Genomic DNA, 22,867 nt, shown 5'->3' on the forward strand with positions numbered 1-22,867 from the left:
ATAGCTAATAATACTTGCGCAATGCTAAACATTAATTTGGACAAGTCTTCTTGTTTTACTGGAGATTGTCACACATATTTTTCTCGCCTGAACTGTCACTGATACTCAAATGGCATTTGCATGTTCCACGGTGGGTGGCACGGCGCAGAGTGCGCCCAAAGAACCTCAACTCGGGCGGCTACTTATTACTAATTTAAAGCATTGGGAGGCCACTGAACTCTTAGATTGCTTCAATGAATACTTTATGGAGTTATTACTTATTTTGACCTCGACTTAGGCTGACACTAGTCTATAACACCCGCTTAACATTCCGACACAAGGATACTCGAGAGAGCTATACTTGCAACTTGGTCGGTAGCTATTGCCTGGTTACTACTAACACTTCGGAAAGCGTTAGCGCTGGTTGAAGTGGCGGGAGGAACTCCAGCAACGCTTCTATTTAGTATAATCAGGAGTACTTTTCCCTTGTGATATACGATCCGACCTTGTATCAGACGAGACACGTTGGCGACGATGATGGAGATCACACACACAGTAATAACGTATTATCATTAGATTCGTGGGAAAGGTGATACGGTAGAAGACTGAGAGAGTGCCCCTGTCGTCCTTTATTTGAAAAATCTAATAATCAAACAAAATCAAAGACCATGCATCATCGTTTCAGTCTAAACGCCCACTGCTAAGCTTAGGCCTCCCATCCCAAAGATATTTACGGGGAGATATACTGCAATCGTCACGCCTGGCAGATATGTTATCTTCGCAGTGTGATATGTTACGCAGAGGACGCTGTTGCCAATTCTCTGAAGAATTGTTTTTGAGCAATGACAATCCTTTATATTTAATTGACACAGTGTAAATTATATACAATTGTATCCAAGGAATTGAACTTACATATATAATGGAATCAGGCGTTACCTTGGGGAAGTCCATCCTAAGTAAGAAAAGGACCAATGTTTAGCCACTTCCGCACATGCAGTAGTAGTCGTGCAACAGAGTGACTCTGTGTTTGGCACTAATCGGTGTAAAATAACTCCTGAAGATGCCCCATAGAGAGATGAAACACGTGTTGAATGATTTGACGGAGGCAGTTGTGTAATTCGCATCGTTTGCCGCATACGCATTTATCAGCGGACTGGCGGGCGGTGCACTTTGTTTCACGACTACCACTGCATGTGCGGAAGTGGCTAAATATTGGTCCTTTTCTTACTTTGGATGGACTTCCGCAAGGTATCGCCTGATTCCATTAAATAATGGAAATACAGTTAGAAATAATACAATGACCGACACTAACAGTTAAAGGTATATAAATTAAAAATTATTAACGATATTAATTTGACATAAATAATAAAATAAATCAAATCCAATAGTAATAAATAAAAATAAGAAGTATGACATTAAGACGGTAAATAAAAAAAATGTTTAATGACAAATAAAATTATAAAATAAAAAGAAGGATAGGAATTTTAAATCATATCTAACTGTGATACCAAAGAATATGGCGAAGAAGAGAGACGATATACACATTGTCTTGGAATCTTAATTAAAGAAAGAAAAAACAAATGTGACGAATGAAAGAAGATGTAACAGAAATCGCGAAAGACGAGACAAAAGAACGAAAATATAATATAAATTCCCTATACTAAAACATGATAGGAGGGAGCGAGACAAAAACAGGGGCATAAAAATGTAATTATTGGACCGCTGAGCTCCTAGATCGCTTCGTTACACGCATAACCTGCTTAACATTCCGACTTATTGGTAATCAAGTGCCGAACTTCAACTTGGTAGGTTGCTGTTACTTAATACATGCGCAAAGTAGAATGTCCAGCTGCAAAGTAGACTGATACTGGATGCAGGTGGATTCCAACTGGTCCTATCATAAGTCTATTGAAAAGGCCTATGTCTTTTTAAGCCCACGGACACCCTTCCACTCCGTAAACTCATAGCACTCAAGCTAACGTAGAATGTCCGAGGACATTTTTCCCGGACGCCATTTCAGCCTACCGCGTGCTCCGCAGTGTCGAGGTGGACGCGGTCTCGGCCCAGCTCTTCACGGGGCACGGGGGGTTCTCTGAGTACCTCCATAAGTTCAAGCTCAAGGAGAACCCCTCGTGCTTCTGTGAACCGGACGTGGACCAGACCGTGATCCACCTTGTGGCCCGGTGTCCCGCTTTCGGGGGACTCCGGCACTGCTTCGAGTGCCGGTCTGGCGTTGAAATCAGGGAGGAGACAATACCCTCCCTGATAGGCGGAAAAGAAACCATGAAAGAATTCCTCAGTTATTGCAAAAGAATTATAAAATATGCAATAAAAAAAATAAAAGTTAGGCATCAACAAACAAAAACAAAAAAGATATGTAAAAATAAATAATATTAAACTGTGATAAAAATAAAGATAAAAATGTGATACAACAAAACTAGAAATTAAAAAAATGTAAAATGAAAAGAGGATGAAAGAATGGTAAAACAGAGCAAAAGGGAAAGAAAGCAGAATTGTGGTATAAAAGAACAGAATGAAAGATTATGTGAAGAATGAAAGAGAAGAGAATGAAAATAAAATAATTAAGTGAATAAATTAAATGCTAATAAAGTCCCTATCCCACCATAAATAGGGGTACGAGAGGCCAATAGTGGGGGTCAAAAAAAAACGTAGAATGTCCAGCTCCAAAGTAGACAGATACCGGATGCAGGTTGATTCCAACTGGTCCTATCATAAGTCTATTGAAAAGGCCTATGTCTAAGCTCACGGACCCTTCCGCTCCGTAAACTCATAGCATTCAAGCTGTAAAAGCCTTCGAGCTAACAGCACGTACTTCAACAGAGCATAAGCATATGCCTATGTCTAGCAATAGATGCCAAGGGTGAAGGCGGTGTGAAAAATGTTCAAAATTACATACCTTCGTAAAGCATCTTGAAGACTGCCACGACGTTTGATGCCTTGAGACAACTTCGCGTGCAGTTGCTGGGCTCGACCTTTAAAAAAAAGACAATCATCAGGTTCTACATTCAATACTACTATACAGTATTCGCTGGACAGAGTCAATACAATAAAATACACGTATTTTATAACTAGGACCTTTGATATAGAGCTCTCTGGAGATACTCTAAAGGTGATATATATATAATTTTTTGAATTTAGAATATAACAATGTGTTTACATGGGTGCAAAATGTCATTCTTCATCTGTCGTTTGAACAGTGCGGACGCGTTTTCTTGCTACGGCTTATATTATATTATATTAAAACTTATTTGGAGTGTTCTGTATATCATATGTCGTGCAACAAAAGGACGATGACATGTTTTTTGTATCCTTACCAGATGCTATAAACAGCACAAGTGATATTTGTTTGTTTCTTAAGGAGCAATAATCAACATACTTTTATTGAATTAAAATCTTAATAATTTTGTAAAATAGGACATTAGATTATTTTTCTGACAAAGTAGGAGGCAGTTCATAAAAAAGGATAGATGATTTTAAGGCTGAAAATTTAACTTTTACTTCAGCGAAACCAGACTATGAACCAGAAATAAACAAATGATTATATTACAATAAAATATCTGATATCAATTTTAAATTAAATGCATCACATGTAAACGCATCTTTACATTCTTTTACAATTATCGCAGACTATAACTGTCTGTTCCTTACAATTGCTTACTAAAGTAAGGATTATAAAATCTGTCCGGCGAATAAAGTATAAAATCTTGCTTGAAAGACCACATTCCTATGTAGTTACAGCGCTATTGACCGCCGTATCGCGCCTTTGGGAAACGTGACGATGTGGAAGGAACGGAGCATCCGATACACTCCCCGTCTCGCCCAAGGCGCGGTACAGCGGTTTCGGTAGCACTGTAGCACTAGAAATGTAATCATATAAAGAATGCTACAATAGCACATCGTCGCTATCGAACCAATACCCATCTGCTATGTGCAAAAGTATATCTTTTAGCACATAGCAGTTGCACGAAAATGTAGCAGACTAATTGTCACTGTCAAAATAATACCTTATTGTATGTGCAAACGGTACACATCGGATATTGGGTTGACAGCGACGAAATATCAAAAATAAAAATATAACATGATCAGCTTAATGTCACACTGAGTTATATAAACACACTGATAAAGAACCCACTCTTGGTAACGAAAATTCTGAGATGTCATTTCTCAGCGTTTCATGGATTCTCCATGCAGATGCCGACTAGGCAGTGCTTAGAAATGACTAGCTGGTTTAAGACGCCATTACAGGTTCTTGCAAAGCACTCTTACCAACCAGACACCTAACCAAATTTTAAATGACCCTGGTAAAGCTGCTTCGGAAGCTAGGTCCACGAGCAGACGTTCTCTATTAACAGACCTAAATCCTTCAGGAGCTTACAGACATTAGGCTGTTATACGCTCCTACCACCACATACAATTTCACTATGTACTTATATCTAGCCATTTCGTTGCCTAGATTGAGCTTTATATATTTCTTTCGCAAGGAATAAAAATTCCATTTGGAACATCACATTTCAATGTGCTTGAAAATAGCAATTGGTAAGATCTTGAAGAAGTCACCACCATATACGCAGAGATACTAGTTACTCAATTCAAGTATTCCAATGATCTAATGTTAGTAGCCAAAAAGAAACAAAACTCTTTTAGACTCATAAAACAGATGTTCATTATTCAAAAATTTCATTTTCGAGAATGAGGAAGTATACATGTTTGACAAATTTAATGTGTCGGTAATATAATATCGAGAATGAGGAAGTATCCTCGTTTCTTCATAATTATCTCAGTTTTTTAAAAAAAATATATAGTTACGAAATAGCCTAATTTTAGCACTATTTAAAGCCAAAAAAGCTAAATTTCGTAAATGAGGAATAATCCTAGTTTAGTTATTGTCATTTGAATGTTTTTACTTAAAGCAAGTTCAATTTTGAGAGTTAGGGAGTAAACTAATTTTATCACTTTTTGAAAGTTTATACTGTGAGAAGATTTAATTTCGAGAATGAGGAAGTATCTCGAGAAGTTTTTAATTTGAAACCCATAATTTTAGAGAGTGAGGAAGCACTCTTTATATCTTGGCTGTATTTAAACCGAAAAGTATCATTTTTGTGAGTAAGGAGGGTTCCTGATTTTTCATCACTTAACTGTAAAAAAAATATAATTTTCGAGAGTGAGGAAGTTACCCTCATTTTTCATACTGTACTGACTGTATCCTAACCGAAAAATATCATTTTTCAAGGTTGAGGAAGTATCCTCATTTTTTCACAATTTGATATTTCTAACCCAAAAAAAAATTCTGAGTATAGGGAGGTATCCTGTGTTATTTTTCGTTAGAAAGTTTAGTTTCTTAGGTCATTTTCGATATTTAAAATTCATATTAGTTTAAAAAAGCTCACTCATCGGTGGTCAACTATCAACTTTGTGATATAAATCGATAATTCGTATGTTTATAGACATACTGGTGGATGGATTTCTAAGAAACATTATACCGTATTCATGATTAAAGAGACCTTACCAGGGTCTCTCGCCACCAGGGCCTCGAGAACGACTAAAGTGTCAACTCTTTCGGCCCAAGTCATACCGGCGAGGGCCGTCTCATATTGGTTCTCTAAGCTCGCCGCCAAGGAACCCAGGTTCTCGGAGGGCGCGGATGGAGGATTCACCACTTCTTCGCTCGGGATCTCTGCGTCTGTCTGTAAATCGATTTATATTAATACCATATAACTGAATCCGTATTCACTTATACCTTGACAGAATTATATAGATTGATCTTTATAAATGAAGATGGTGTTAATTTAAGCAATCGGGCCATTGTGTGATTTGATGGCCAATTAAGAAAAGATTACAATTAGTACAAGTGTTAGTATGTATGTTAATGTTTCTAAATATAATAAATTATGCTTTATTTCAGAGCAATAATGCGATGCGAGAGCTTATTTTTGGCATCCTTTTATTCTACACCAGTTTCCGATAACGCTATGTAAAAACATGTTCAAAGGCAGCAAAACCTATTCGAAAGAAGTCTATTTTATTGTTTCAATATTTCCTCACGATTTTTCCTTCAATATACGAAATATTGGCAATGTTGTACCTACTACCTGGGATAGTAAATCAATAGATCCTTACCGTATTACGTTGAAACCTTGGAGTTTTAACGATCTCGTGACCGTCATGCGAAACTAAAATATAACGTCACCAAAAATGTATATTACAATTAATAAAGATAATGATAATATTTTTCTTATAAATTCCTTATAAAATAGCATGTTAATATTTTTACGATATTATTATTTAATGACTTAAAATATAGTAAATATCGATTTGCGATGATTGGTACTAAAGTGAAGCGTAGTACTACCGCCAAACAACTACAATGTTCCACTGGAAGGGCGCCGTAGCTTCTTCTACAATTTCTTATCCGAGATACCGTGCGCTAAAGCGGTGATTGGCAAGATTTCGTATTTCTAAACCACGAGAATATTACCGAAATTATAACAGGCGAATACTTACCATAAGATTTTTTCGATTCTTAACCTTGAGTAATATAAAATTGTTACTAGAAGAGCAAATACCATGTAATCGTTAGTTCAAAACAAAAGTTAAATGATATTGTAATAGTTATGGTTCTTAAGATTTTGTATTTTTAAACCCTTTGTAACACGAAATTGTAATATGCAAAATAAATACCATAGTTTTCGATATCTGTAAGCTCAAAGTAACATCAAATTGTCGCTGTGTACTTACCACAAGCTGAAAATTCTTTAGTAATGCCATCACTACATGGCGTAAAAATACTTTTAACAGATTCAGTTACTCACTTCAGTGTCGTCTGTCTCTGTATCGACATCGATATCGGACACTTGCTGCAGCTCCATTATCTGCCTATTCAGCGAATCCTCTTCTTCGCAGAGCTTCCTTTGATCCACTTCCGATTGGAAGTCCAAAGCCCATCCTATCTTTTTCTCGTTCTCCTCTATCTGTGACGTCATCTCTGCAATCTCTGACATCTCAGTGGGATCGGCGGTTTTCAAAATCTCTGTCTGATTTGGTATTTGATCATCATCATCCAAATATTTGAATGTCGATTTAAATTCGGCTTTCCACTTATCAAAATCGAACGGCTCTTCGGTGCTCTCCTGTGATCTCTCCAGGCCGGTGGTCAAGCTTTCCAAAGAAGAATGAAGTCTATTCTTGGTAAGTTCCGTGTCCTCTTCGTTAGACGTGTCTTTTATTTTCTCAGCCTTCTTAGTCAAAACTTTATTCTTCGAGGATTTCGTTTTAAGTCCTGTGACATCTGATTTCTGTCGAATCATGGACGGATCACGAGTTTTACTTGTATCTTTAGGTGCGGGAATTACTTTCACCACTTTTTCAACTTGTTGTTCGGTTTGGACAATTTTCTCTGGTTGCTCTGATTTTGCACGGTCAGTTTTCTCAGCTTTAGGTGTCTGAACAACGACAGCGGTTTCTTCTTTTGGCGATTCTAGCATGTTTAACGTAGGCAAGCTCGTCGTAGCGGACGGTTGGCGGAATCGGTTCGCCCAGTGAGATTTTGATTGCTTTTTAGATTCGCGGCTCAGTCGCTTAGATTTCACAGTCAGCCATCCCTCATTGTCGTTTTTGTTACTGTCTACATTTAGCACTTCAATAGAATTGGCCACATCATGTAAATTAGCTTCCTCTGATACTAAAGTTTTCAAGCTTTCACTGGATTCAATCCTTGACATGTCAATTTGTGTCACTAGCGTATCACAACTGCTGTACTCATCGCAATCTTTTATCTTGTCCAACGGCGTATTTGTATTTTCCTTCTTATCCCCTTTTCCGTTTACTTTTAAAGTAGTCGGTCTGGGCGGACGTTTCTTGGGATCCACTTTATTAGGTGTCCCTTTTCCATCACCCGATCCCATGTTTCTATTAATAGGACGCTTGGACAACGGCATCCTATTAGCATTGTTCGAACCTGGTGTGTCAAAGAGGCTGGTGCGACTTGTTGTTAAATTGAATGGATAGCTACATTTATTAGTTTGATTTCTTTTCTGGAACGGTCTAGCAGTTTTTGGAGCTGTATTTGGTCGCATTTCAACGACAGTTGAACTCCTAACTAGAGCAGTTCTTGTCGGTGTTTTAATTTCTGTTTTAATCGTGGTAGCCGGTTTTGGTTTAGCAGCAGCTTGAGAATATGCCGGTTTAGTATTAATTTTTGAATCGACAGCAGGTTTGGAATCTAACTTTTTCAAATCTTGCTCTTTTCTCATTTCCTCCTTTGTTTCCGATTGAAGTTTTTTAATCTGTTGAGATTCCTTTACTGGACTATCGGTCCCATTAAATACCTTAGCATCATTATCGACGCATTTTTCATTAATGATTTTTTTGGTTACCTTTGACTCCTCTTCGTTTATTTGTTCTTCTATGTTATTATTTGTAATAATTTGATTTTTACAAATATCGGTAATTGATTTTTGTACTTCACCGTTTACTTTAAAATCTGTGCCTTTGGTTGGATCCATATCAAAAGCATCAGCTTTTCCAAAATTACTTTCGTTTGTTGCATCCGGACGTAAATCTTGTTTTTTGTCTGTTTCAAGAATAACTCCGGAAGTTACATCAACTGTTATAGATTCTGATTCTTCAAACGTCTCAGCATGACTTTCTATTTGTTTGTCTTGTGGAGTATTTATTTCAGGCTGTTGTTTAATCGTGGTAAATGGATCTGGTGAATTTGAAATATCGTTGTCGGTTGTATCTTCGATCAACTCTGTGACTTCATCAATTGAATCACTTTTTGCAATCATATGTTGAGATGAAATATCTGATTTATGGATTGAAGACTTGGGCGAACTCTCGTTTGATATGTCAGCGAAGTTTTCTTCAGATTTTGTGGGTGACTCTGTGGATAAGCAGTCGTTTGCATCGATTTGGGATATTAAGCTGTTAGTATTTTCGAAATACAATTTATCTTTATTTTTAATCTCAAGCTCTTTTTCTTCGTTCAAAAAATTTTCATTCTTTGCTTTAACTGTTGTAAGTTGTTTCGCCAAGAGCTCGTTTTCCATTGCCTCTAATTGAGAGATTGTAGCAATAGCTTGGCTAGACAGTTGGACGTCGGATGATCTCTCAGTGTTTTCTGATTTTGGTTTTACAGATTTCGGTGATTTAATGACGACATGTTTAGCAGATCCACTGGGTTGTTCTTTAGCTTTACCTGTTTCCTTTGGATCTATATCGTCAGACTGTTTCACACCATTGTCGTCTGATTCCTTGACATCTTTTTCCTTGATGTCGGAAAGTCTTGTCGATTCTTTGGCTGACTTAGGTTCGGGTTTGGTGGTTATTTTAGATATCACCATTTTATTGGTGAAGAACTCAATGTTCGCTTTTGGACTAGTACTGGAATGGCATGTAGAGATTCTCGGGCTAATCTTGCCGCTGCCTGGGCTAGCTTTCCCTGTTAAATTGGGACTATTCTTTCCACTGGGCGTGTTGTGTCCGGATAGACACGGACTATTTTTGCCAGACACAGATGGTGAACTTTTCACGGAATGTGTACGACGAGATTCTGGTCTAACGAAATCAGTCTTTCTAATCTCCCAGGCTAAACTCTGTGGCCTCTGAGGCGGTGGAGTGTTATCATACTCCCACTTCAGCCTGAACCACTCCCCTAAAGCTTTGAAATCTCGAGTATAGTTCTCTAACACTAATATTACTTCTTGGCACTCGTTTAGGTTTTCATGAGCTTCCACCGTGTTGTAGATCTCACCAACCTGCAAAAGAACAATGGTTATTTTCCATTATTCGACTTACATTTCTTTAATTTACATTATTTGTAATTTTGTGGTATATTAATAAGAATTATAGTTACAATTGGATTAAAAACTTATTTTTACTTAATTTTTGCTGCTCTATTTCACATGAACGTCATCACAAATTGCCTTATTAGGGTTTGAAAGTTAATATTGCACTAACTATAGACTAACACTTTGTTGTTTTCATATATAAACAACATCATGCACGAAGTTGTAGACAATCCATGATTTTGCAACAGCAATATTACCATCGACGCCTACATAGATACATAGCAGCTCACAAGTGGAAAAATATTGAGCAAGTGAACCGACTTAGCGGCCTTGCATCTGCCAATCTATATATATCTTGTAGCGCCGCCCGATCGATACGGGTACCGGCGTGTTTTTACGAAACGAGAGCTTCACTCGATTATACAATGTTACAGGTAAGAGAATTTTCAATGCCAACTATGATTTTCAAATTCAAATTTTACGAAAATTTATACTAAAATGATTCAACTTTTTATTGTATTAGAAAGAGTACAGTTTAATAATTATAATATATAATAATATCAGTAAGTATTCCAACATTACTGCTTAAAATTTCAATCACCCTCACAATTTAAAGCTTCTTCGTGAAATTATTTTTTTCCATTTTCATCTAATAAACTCATCTCGTTTTATTACTTATTAGATTCAGTCTTATTTTAATAAACTTTATTATTTACTTATCAACGAAATAGTTATATTTTATATGTTTAATTTACTAAATATAATACTGTGATCGAAAAGTAAGAATTTGTTTACAAAATGTACATTCTTTATTTACTCTTCCAAATCAATTTCAACCTTTACAAAATAGTATCAACCATATAAAATGCATTTTTGCAACGCTTTTTCCAGTAGAAGCAGTCGGAAAAGTCTTATTCCGGATTAGCCTTCAAGTCCTTCGTCGAATTGGTTTTTCATCTCATCAATCGTGTCAAAACGTCGTCCTCGCATTAGACTTTTGCGTTAGCTGAAGCCAGAAGTCGTACGAAACCAAATCAGGCGAGTAAGGATATGAGTAGAGTTTTTGACAAAATAAAAGTCGAGAAAAACCAATGCAGTATGACATCGACCAATCGATATTTGATGCGATTGAAACACAAAACATCTTTTAAAATGGTTGGAGTCGTGCCAAATGATATTCCAGCTTTCGACAAAAAGATGTTATAGACAGTTCTACCAACCTAGAAAAAAAATGTCAGCCTTCCTAATGTCCTGGAGTTTTTAACTTACCTTACTTTTTGATCACGGTAATATGTTCTGACCAAAATTTCATCCTGGTGCGAGTGGGTTTACGTACGACCCAAAAAAAACAATTAAAAATATAATATTTTATTGAAAAAATTATTTAGTATTATTAACCACGGCCAGCAAGAATAAAGTCCGTGTTTCTAATGATATAGTTATGGTATAAAAATCTACGAAGATATATGAGCTAATCTCTAGCACGTGATTGGTCGCAGCAATGTAGTTTGATTTAAAACTACCCACAAAGTATTTTTTTTGGTTGAGGGTAGCTATCAAAACTATCTAATAATGTTTTTTTAGTTAGTTATAAACCAAAGTAAAGATAACGAATAGCCGCTGGGGCCTTATGGTACCGAAGTGGAGACAACGAGGCGGCAAACAAAACGTCCATTCGCAAGATGTATATACGACCTTGACAATATCGTCGGAAGACGTTGGATCCTGGTTCCAATCAGTGTGGAACCCATGTCCATCTGTGGACGTCCTTTGGCTGAAGAAGTAGATCCTACATATTACTTAAAATGTATTATAATTAATTGAATCGTATGCTGAGAATTAAAATAAATCTTTTATTTAACATTACAACTTTTAATAGAATATCAATTGGCATATTAAATCTTTGTTTTAATCTATTTAATTTTTGACTCTACTCTGCTTCGGTTTTATAGTTGTGGAGAAGAATCATGAAGAAACCCCGCAACAACATTTCTTTTAATAAAGTTTAACGATACAGATTTCTACACATACACTTCATCAGACATAGTCTAAATATTATCAAAATAACCAAGCGAGGTCATTGCCAAGAATTCTTGTCATTAAAAAATTCATTTATTGAATAATAAGCCTTTACCGTCAATTCAATGCGTTTTGAATTTCGTAAGTGGTAGTCCAAAATCCGTTTATTACAAATGAATTAGAGATTTTTTGCAGCCGAGACTTTGGTACTGTTAGTTTTCCACGACGCCTTGGACCCTTATTTTTTTAATTTAGTATCTAATATATAAAATTCTCGTGTCACGGTGTTCGAACTTGAACTCCTTCGAAACGGCTTGACTGATTTTTACCAAATTTTATATTCCTATTCAGTAGGTCTGAGAATCGGCTACTATCTATTTTCCATACCACTAAGTGATAAGGGTTGTTCATCCTAAAAAAAAAAAATTTTAATTTTTTGACAATTTTTTTTGTTTTTATTTTTTTACGATACAGCATACAAAAATACATACAACCCTAAATTTTCACCCCTCTACGATCAACCCTTATTTTTTATTTGTTAATTAAAAACTAAGTTTTGTTTGCAAAGCAACGTTTGCGGGAACAGCTAGTTTAATATAATTATTGTAAACGTATAAGGTATTATAATAAATATATTGTGTGGTAAACACATGTACCTATGTACACCAAAACTAAGTACAACTATTTATAAAAATAATCAATACCAACCACCGATGAATATGACAGTAAGTATACGTGCAGCATTACATGCAGGGGCGTGCCCAAGTGACAGCCGTCAATGCTTACTTGCCGCCATCTTTAAATATTTAATTTTTAAATTCTAGAATTAACAAGGAAGTCAATGACATAACCGTTATTCTAGAACTTTCGAACTCTAATTATATCCTTATATTTATTTATTGCAACTTTTATTTATAATCTTATGTTATTCTTTTAACATTCTACTTCATTCTATTTAGTTGTCTTCTTAAATGTAGATTTCATTATCAAAAAGTGTTTGTTTTGTCATACTTCATTGAAATAAAATGTTTAAACCTTTCAAATTACATATATAATAACGTATTATTTATGCGCCATAATTTAAAATATTATATAAAGAATGGATACAGGCATATAATAAATACAAGAAATAAAAATAACTTGTAACACCTAAAAGGTAACAAATCGTACGCATGTTTAATAAAGTTTCACAATATGTCTTAGACCATCCTTTTCCTAGTTTTAAAAAGTATATTATTAAATAAATCTTATTACAGCATTCAAGAGTTTTTACTTGATCGAAATGTGTCGAACTTGGTTTGTTGAATCATTTTATATCGATATTATAATGTACATTTATAAGATCAACTACAGTTTCTAGCCGGCTCTACCAAATCATAGCTCGGAGCCGGTGGTAGTTTAATTATAATGTTAAAATAATCGACGATTTAAAAGCTCATGTAAATGCCAACTTGAATAATGATATTTAATTTCTTTTAGTTTGTTCCCAATACATGGTACACGCTATCTAAAAAATAAATGATTCCAGAAATTATAAATATAAAGACAATAAAGCAAAATCGTTTCCTTATTCCGATTCCCACATTTTAAAATCGATTATTGTTCACTATCTGTTCCAGCAGACTTCCAGAGGCTTTTAACCTGTTGCAATCGAATAGAAAAATTTCAATGATCATCTTCACCGACATTTCGACAGATATCTATGGGGGATATACCATAATCGCTACGCTTAACAGGCAGGTTGGCGATCGCAGTGTGGTATTATGGTACCCAGAGGACGCTGCTGCCCATCCTCTGGAAACTTCTCTGTGCAGTTGCAATTCTGTGTTCAATTTACACAAGAGAATCAGATGTAAAAGCTTTAAAAATTTTTTCTATCAAATGAGATATGCATTAACTTCTTTAATTATTTAATATATAAGATATATTTTAATGTTTTTATTTTACATTTTTCTTAACGCTTTTAATGCGTCTTAACTTGTAAAATCAATTAAAATTCATAATGACGATAAAAAGTAATTGTTATTTATTACTTTCTTCTCTGGCTTATAAGTAATAAGTGATAACATCTCGCAGTACAATATAAATAAATATATAAATCTCATTTCAGATCACTTTAATAGACTTAATGTCTTATTTTTCATATATTTATTTATATTTTGGACAGAAAATGCCAACCTATTGTAATAATTATACATGTACAACCCTTAAACTATTTAACAAATACAGCGGGAGACAAGAAGCTCATCTAGAAAAAAAATAGCGGCATTCTATTTATCTAATAGATTCAAGTGTTACCTTGCGGAAGTCTATCCTAACTAACAGAGAAACTAATATATAGCTACTTCCGCTATGCAGTAGTAGTCGTGCAATAAAGTGCACCGCCCGCCAGCCCGCTGATAAATGCGCATGCGGCAAACAATGCGAATTACACAACTGCCACCGTTAATTTACTCTACACGTGTTTCACCCCTCCTCGGGGCATCCTCAGGAGTTGTTAAACCGACCCAGTGCCAAACACCGAGTCACGTCAATTCGGCAAGTGACTCGGTGCACTTCATTGCACGACTACTGCTTATAGCTGCTTATGCTGCATAGCGGAAGTAGCTATATATTAGTCCCTTTCTTAGCATACTATTTAATCTCTTAAACAATAAGACATAGTTTCCTTACAATGCAGTAATTCAATAATAATGTGATTATATATTGTTTATGTGAAAGTAAAGCTGTGTTATAGTGAAATACTCACAGCGCGCTGCAGGTCGCCGAACAGCAGCGCCCAGTACCTCGCGCGCAGCTCGGAGCGCTTGTCCCGCCCGGCCGACGCCGAGCGCAGCCGGGCGGCGCGCGGCGGAGCCCTGCGCGGCGGGGGCGCGGCCCTGGGCGGCCGGCGAGACACGCGACCTGCGACCACAATTATTCTCAATAATACGACATTTTCTTGACAAACAGATATCATTGTTCGACAATAACTAAACTATTTAACATCATCACAACCTTTCATCACCATTATGTCAACTAATGAAAGCCCACTGCAACACACAGACCTCCCTCAAAGATCCTCACGATAACCGGTCTTCCTCTACCTGTATTCAGCGACCTACTGTAACTTAAATATTTCATCGCACCACTTACACAATCCGCATATATTTACTCGTAATCATCTTCTGAGTCCTAATGGCCCACTGTTGGACGAGCGATGTGCCCTGCCCACTACCGCTAACGTCACCTAATTTTACGCACTGTTAATTCCAGCATAAATCCTATCCACTTAACTTTACCATTATCGCACACTCTGCGTTTCTCTACCCTAATCAACGCAACCACCCCGTTGCCCTTTTAATGCCAATTTATTCAAAACTTTTCCCTATAATTCATCTTATTATTACTAAATCATTTTAAAAAGCTTCTCAACGATGACTCATAGTCAAGCACCCATCACACAACACAAGTTTCCTTTACATCATCATCATCATCGCAATGATTTATTAACTAAATCCAAACGGGAGATACCACAGGACTGATATAAAGTTGGATCTATCGTTATCATTCTCTCGCCCGTAGAAATCCACTACTATACATGGCCATCCTCTTTAGATTTCCAATAAGACGAGCAGGAAATGGCCTGCGTTCAGCATTTTCCCAGGGCACAAGATCTGCCAACATTGTGGATGGAAATCCTACTTTATGCCTGCTGGTACGTGGTCACCTACCTAAAACCTGCCCACTGGTACTTCTTTCTTCTATAGACCTGCTTATTCCTGATTCGATCCCGTAGACAAGTCTTAAACACCATAAATCTCCATGGCTCTTTCTATGCTTACTCTATACATTCATTTCTATAAAATTCTATAGGTTGATTAAAGACCATTTATAGGAATATTTAATAAAATCAGGCGTTATTTTGCAGAAGTCCATCCTAAGTAAGAAAAGGACCAATATTTAGCCACTTCCGCACATGCAGTCTCTCTGTGTTTGGCACTAATCGTCGTAACATAACTCCTGAAGATGCCCCGTGGAGGGGTGAAAAACGTGTTGAGTGATTTCACGGTGGTAGTTGTGTAATTCGCATTGTTTGCCGTATGCGCATTTATCAGCGGGCTGGCAAGCGGTGCACTTTATTGCACGACTACGAATGCATATGCGGAAGTGGCTAAATATTGGTCTTTTTCTTACCTTTATAGGAAGAAAACTGATCGTCTTTTCACTACACTACAACATCTGATAACAACATTATTCTAGTACACGTAGCCGATACGAGCCGTAGATCGACTTAAAACTAAAGGTTCATATTAGACCAGACTCGAATCATTTATTCAAATTACATCGATCCATAAAATAATAATTATAATTTAAATAATACATCGCCTGTAATTACACTATTAGTAATGTGATGTAACGAGTCTTCCCATCGTATATACAGGATGTTTGGTTACAGGTGTAAACGCTTTTAAGAGATGAATTTTCTTTTCTTATCAAGTATCAAAAAGGTAATATTATTAGTTCTTATACTGAAAACGAGGTGCCAGTGATGTTATAAGTAACAAAAATTATGTTAAAACAATTAATAAGCAGATAACTCATTTGCTAACATACATGGTACCTACTAATATACCTAATAATACATGGCCTAATAAAAACCGTTTTTAAAAATTAGTATTACTACATATTCAAATTATTTCTTTTTTTACTATCTCTCCTTGCAGACTTTGTACGCACGCGGACCCATCCATTAGATGAGCTGATGACATATTTAATGTCGCGGAAAGCCGATGGATACAGTCAGCGTAGCATCGATCATCGCGACAATTTTTGGGTGAGAACTATGCCTTACAGTGGAAGCCTATCGAACGAAGAAGTATAGGGTGGACAAATAAATGTAATTGTTGAAGGTAGATATAAATAAAGACACACCGATGGCACTAATAGAGATTAGGAAAGGCCATACAGGCCCATTCCAACACACCTTATTGCAAATCTATAGGAGAGGTCCATATTCAATAGATTCCTTATGGAATGGTGATAATAATGAAATAGTACTTAGACTATTTCTTCGAAAATCATATATGTATGTTTATAGTTGCTTTACATCATTGGTAACCCAGTGGGCCTTCATTCCAAGACACACCTATGGCACAAAGAAGAGATTAGAAAAGGTAATACAGACCCCTTCTAACACATCTTATTGCAAATCTATAGGAGAGGCCCATAATTAGCAGATTCCTTATGGAATGGTGATAATAATGAAACAGTACTTAGACTATTTCGTCGAAAATCATATATATATATATATATATATATATATATATATATATATATATATATATATATATATAGTTGCTTTACAGCATTGGTAACCCAGTGGACCTTCATTCCCACGATACAGTCTTACATAAGTTACACTTTCTGCAATAATATTATTTTTTAATTTATTACTGCTCACAAACAAATTTTCAGAGGATAGGCAGCAGCATTCTCTGCATAACATAATACCACACTGCGATCACCAACCCACCTACCAAGTGAGGTGATTATGGTATATCCCCATCTTTAGTGATGTATGCCTTGTAGTGGACATCTATGGGTTGAAGCTAATACGAATTTTTGTACAGTAAAATAAAAACTGTCTGTAAACAAACCTATATATTAAATTCTTTGTATAATAATGATGACAATTGGACTGTAATATATATGGAACCAAGTTACTATGTTCATATATACAACTGAGTGATGCATATGTATTACATATACACTTGTATCCAATAAACATTGCCAAATTTCTCATTAAAATTTTCAAGTACATTTATTTATCCATTATTACCATGTTTATTTTTATTTTGCATTAAAATCTGTATATTTTCTTATCATAATTTTTATTATAAAATTAAGTTTAGTAATTTAATAAAAAAAAATAATTTCAAATTGGCCTGTTGATTAAAAAGATTACACACCCCTGCTTTATTACATGATATGACATTTTGTTTGTCAGCGTTACAAATAAACACATAAAATATTCAAAAGACCGGCAACTCATGGGAGAATGTCAGCTGGTAGATTAATTTTAAATAACAGAGGAACTAAGTACTGTTGACATATATACGATAAATTTAATACATTTTCGAAACATTATTTACACTGCCAGTGGTTGTACTGCTAGAAATTAATATAAACTTGTTATATCTTTCTCAGAGATCTCAAAGACTTCATAAAGTAATACAAACTTTCTTGTAATGTGTTTCAATGATATACATGCAAGGCCTCCCCCAAATATATTTAAGGGAGGATTTTACATACCTGCCATGCTTGGCAGGTGCTGCCCATCCTCTGAAAACTTGTGGCAATCCTATACAATTATTGCACAAAGTTAGAACATAGTATACTGGGAATTGAACCAAAGTCTTAGTCTACCACTGAGCTACCATTTCCATACAAAAAAAAAAAAAATTATATATATATATATATATATTTCTCCAACATATATATATACGAGGGTGAATCAAAAAATTCTTGGAATCAATATTAAAAAATGCAAAGATTTAAATAATAATATTTTATTTTTCTACATAATCTCCCTCCAATGCAATGCATTTAGAATAACGCGTTTCTAACTTCCTTATTCCTTGTGAAAAAAAATTATTTTCTTGACTCTCGAAAAAGTCCTCTACGGCAGCTATCACCGCGTCATTATCGTGAAATTTTGTTCCACGAATTTCCTCTTTTAATTTTGGAAATAAGTGAAAATCACTTGGGGCTAAGTCCAGAGAATATGGTGTCTGGTCAAGGAGATTGAAGCCAGCACAGCGGATTGCGTTGAGCGCAACTTCCGATCGATGAGCAGGAGCGTTATCTTGAAGGAACAACACGCCCAACGACAGTTTTCCACGACGTTTTTCTTTAATCGCTTCACGCACTTTCGGGATTAAATTTGCATAATAGGGTCCAGTAATCGTCTGGCCTTTTGGCATGTAATCAATAAAAAGGATTCCTTCACTATGCCAGAACACAGAGGCCATAACTTTGCCAGCGGTAGGAACAACTCGAAATTTCTTAATGGATGGAGAGGATGGTCGTTTCCAAGACATGCTTTGTCTTTTAGTTTCAGGATCAAAATGGTGGACCCACGTTTCATCCATGGTGACAAGACGACGGCAAAAATTATCCGAATCACGCTGGAACATTTCGAGATTACGCTTGGAAATTTCCAAACGTCGCTTTTTGTTTTCGTCGGTTAACATTCGTGGCACCCATCTTACAGACACTTTTTTGAACCCCAGTGAATCAATTAAAATGGATTGAACGCTACCAAAAGATATCTTTAGGATCTCAGCTATATGTTTTATAGTTCGTTATCATTCTTCTGTTTTCCAAAACCAGATTCTCAACCTTTTTGACATTTTCTTCTGTAACGGAAGTTGAAGGCCGCCCAGAACGCGGGTCATCTTTACAGCTTGATCTACCTCTTTTAAATTCAGCCACCCAGTACGCAACCGGAGAATAGGGTACAGCATCACCCCCTAATGTCTGCTGAATGTCTAAAAAAATTTCCTTCGTAGACATTTTTTTCAAACTGAGATATTTTATCACCGCACGTAACTCACTTTTATCCTTAATTTTGACTTTTTAGCAACTCGTTGCACAAAAAAATTTATTACATGCGAACAAACTGACAAAAACAAGTGACAGTCTGCATAAATATAGTGTGATAGACACTCTTTAATTTGAATATCGAACTTGATCCAAAAAGGTTTCATATATATGCACTTCTAAGAATTTTTTTAATCCCTCGTATGTTGGAGAAATAGTCTACGTACTGTTTCATCATTATCAACATTTCATAAGATGTCTGCTGAACTGGAACCTCCCACATAGATTTTTAATACAACTGGTTGGAAGTTGCTTACATGACCTTAATGGCAGTGTAATATATTTAGTTCTCTATCGCTAGGCTACTACTGCTCTTTCTATTCCTATAACTTCAATTTCTACTGCTAATTTTTATTCTATCTCTAATTAATTTTAAAAATTTATACTACCATAGACTGATCTTTCACTAAAATATGTACACATGTTATAGAATGGGAATCACCCAATCAACCAATAGTAAGTCAAACATTAATCCCTAGTGCCGTCTCGCTCGCACAGTACCTACCACACACAGACCTGTGCAGGTTCACTCACCCACAAGTTGTAATATGCAAAATGTACAGATATAGTGGCAAAATAAAGAAGACAGATGAAGCAAGAGAAGCAATGAACAACCCAGAAGAGAATCAAGAACCATATATTATTATATACTTTCTGTCAATCCATGTATATAAATAAAGTCATTGCTAATTTCAACTTTAACCAACCTTGTCCAAAAAATGTCAATAAGAGATAGCATAAAATTTTAAATTTTATTGGATTACCCACACATGTGGTGGATAATTTGTATTTAAAGTTTATACAGACAACATTATATATGTTTTAAAAATACTATCCAAGTTGTTTAACAAACCTAATAATATATCAAAAAGGTTACCAAATATTTGGTACCAAAATGTATATATAATTTGTATTAATTTAGCTATGCAATCAACAAATACATGTTACTATTTACAAGTCTTTCTTAACCTTTTTAGACCATGCCCCACTAAAGCCATTCTGAAATCCTTACACCCCCCCTATATAACATAATTTTAATGTTAAAGCAAAAAGGTTAAAATCGTGTTGAGTTCATTTTCAGATTGCCCCCCTTAATAATCAAGTTGCCCCAATGTGGGGTGTGAGTCTCAAGTTGGGAAACATTGCTATATACATATAATACAAAATAAATAAAAATAAATTATTTAAATGTGATTAAGTGTCTATCCTGCACTAGACAGATTAAAAAAAAAACAAATGAACTTCTGTGCAAGTAACTTTAATCAATGCTTCCAATTTAAAATGTACTAATCATATGTATTTTAATTACTAAATTAAAATGATACAATCAGTTATGAACAATTTCAAATATTTTTTAATTTAATTATCAAATTAAATATATATTTTAATTCTGCAACAGCAAGTCCCGACTGGGCTTAGTATGAGAAAATTACACTCAAATAGTCAAAACAGCCAAAACCACAATCAACAGATGGTGTATAAACAAGTGCAAACAGAGCTTGTGATTCATTCAATTGGTCAGACCAAGTCAGGTCATCGAAAATCTTAAAATGCTCTGCTCTGACATGCTATATTGGGATCTCAGATATGTGGAAAATGATGAGAGGGAAAAAAGTTTGATATTATGGTTCATGGCATTTATTTTTGTTTCTACCACCTTGATAATATGATTTTCCAAACATCTTAATTTTTAACACCTTACCACTAATCTTCAATTAATTTAAAGATTTTTTTATTTTCTGAAATATGACTCTTAGTACACCATCATACCAATGTCAGTTTCTATAGGATTGAATTTGATGCAATTTTTTTATTTAATCCAGTTTCATTATTATTAACATATTGTAGTATTTTGTTCAAGGAAGGATTCTTGATACTCCTCTTGAATGATCCTCTACAGACTTTTGGTGAAACAGTTGTTTTAGCTAAATCTTTATTCAGAACAAAGTAAGTGGTGGTAGCCGTGCAAAACAGTTAAAGCTTCATTAGTCTCGAAGCTCACAGATCGAAGACAAAGCTTAATAAAAATGCACTGCCTGGGAATCAATCTCAGTTCTAAGCAGTATTCAAACACTTGTAGCTAAATATAGTCTGAAATATTTTTATCTTTGAAGTTGATGGACAACATAATTAGAAATAGAGGCAGACTACAGATGGTGGCTTGATGATCTTAAGAATTGCAGGGCTCTTAAGAATACAAGTTTGGCTCGAGACAGAGGCTGATGCAGATGGAGGCAATTGAGAGAGATCTACGCTTCTGCAAGTTGCACTATATAAAACAATATAAAATTATCCAAATGTAAAAATAATATACAGCAATAAAAGCAAAATAAAGTTAAAAGATTGCAATACCGACAGTATTTTTTTGTTTAACAGATGTTGATCGACATTTTGCTTCTATGTAAACGCATCCTAACGTTAAGTTTAAACAATGTGATAAGTTGTGCATTGTCTGGCATTAAATCTTTTTGATAAATATAGTCCAATTAAATTACAAATCGTCTTATGAATGACACTTTTTATTCAACAATCTTGCATATACACGCCCACGAATAAAAACATTTTCCCAATTTGACAGCGGCGTATAAAAATAAAATAAAGATTTACTTGGTGTGTCGACCGCTACGTGAAACGCGACCAGGTTCCGTGCCTCCCTGCCTTCCTCCTGGACCAGCTGCCGCACCTCCTCCATCCGGATCACAACTTACTCAAGATAGAAATAAAAATGAAATATAGTCATCACTGTATCAAATCTAACGAGTCTTTCACCAATCCATAATAATGAACGTATAAATAACGGTAAGGTAAATAAGTATTTAAAAACGCCGAAATATAATGAAAATTCACAAACTGTCACGAAAAAATACGAAATTGTTAAATATTTTCATAACAATTCGCGATTTGTCAATGTTCAATGTTTACTTTTTTTAGCAGCGACACTTCGGTACTGAAAAGTGGCAAGGGGAAATGGCACATCGATACAGAAGTAATCAATGATAATCTTTTTAAAATATGAAATGCATGTGAAACCAAAACTTGCAGTAGGTAAAACCTTCAATAATTTAAGATGATAACGGTCCAAAATGTCTTAAAATAGTTATTAAAAATGATAATAAAGAATTTTAAACACAAAGTAGTGTCATTTACACTAACTTCGCACAAAATTCACTTTTTAATTCTGGATGATCATTATTTAACTAAATTTGCAGTATGCTGTTCTAGTTTATAAGACATGTCTTCATTATTTCATTTTAGGCTAAAGATTACATTATTCTACAAAAAACAATTTTTTTGAGTAGGAAAGTATTACAATACGGTACTTAAATTATAAACGACGGACACAATTGATATTATAAAATGTACATCTGTCTCAATGGATAGTTAATAATGTTATGAGAAGTATACGTTTACATGTT

The 22,867-nt window shown here is 35.3% G+C and overlaps 1 protein-coding gene across 1 annotated transcript in view; it reads right to left on the reverse strand.

Annotated features, from left to right (window-relative positions):
- Positions 1-22,278, reverse strand: part of ssp3 (short spindle 3) — a 118,392-nt gene extending 96,114 nt beyond the window's left edge. Inside the window, exons 1-5 of the mRNA XM_068768029.1 lie at positions 22,059-22,278; positions 14,557-14,711; positions 6,810-9,755; positions 5,507-5,684; positions 2,897-2,972 (exon numbers count right to left, since the gene is read on the reverse strand). Coding sequence (XP_068624130.1) covers positions 2,897-2,972; positions 5,507-5,684; positions 6,810-9,755; positions 14,557-14,711; positions 22,059-22,143 — 3,440 coding nt within the window. The 5' untranslated portion in view covers positions 22,144-22,278. The remainder of the gene's footprint in view (positions 1-2,896; positions 2,973-5,506; positions 5,685-6,809; positions 9,756-14,556; positions 14,712-22,058) is intronic.
- Between the last annotated feature and the right edge of the window lie 589 nt (positions 22,279-22,867).

This window comes from Battus philenor, unplaced genomic scaffold (genome assembly GCF_028537555.1).
Source record: "Battus philenor isolate CCGP_79_NKW_IND1 unplaced genomic scaffold, ilBatPhil1.0.hap1 SCAF_24, whole genome shotgun sequence".
Classification (NCBI taxonomy): Eukaryota; Metazoa; Arthropoda; class Insecta; order Lepidoptera; family Papilionidae; genus Battus; species Battus philenor.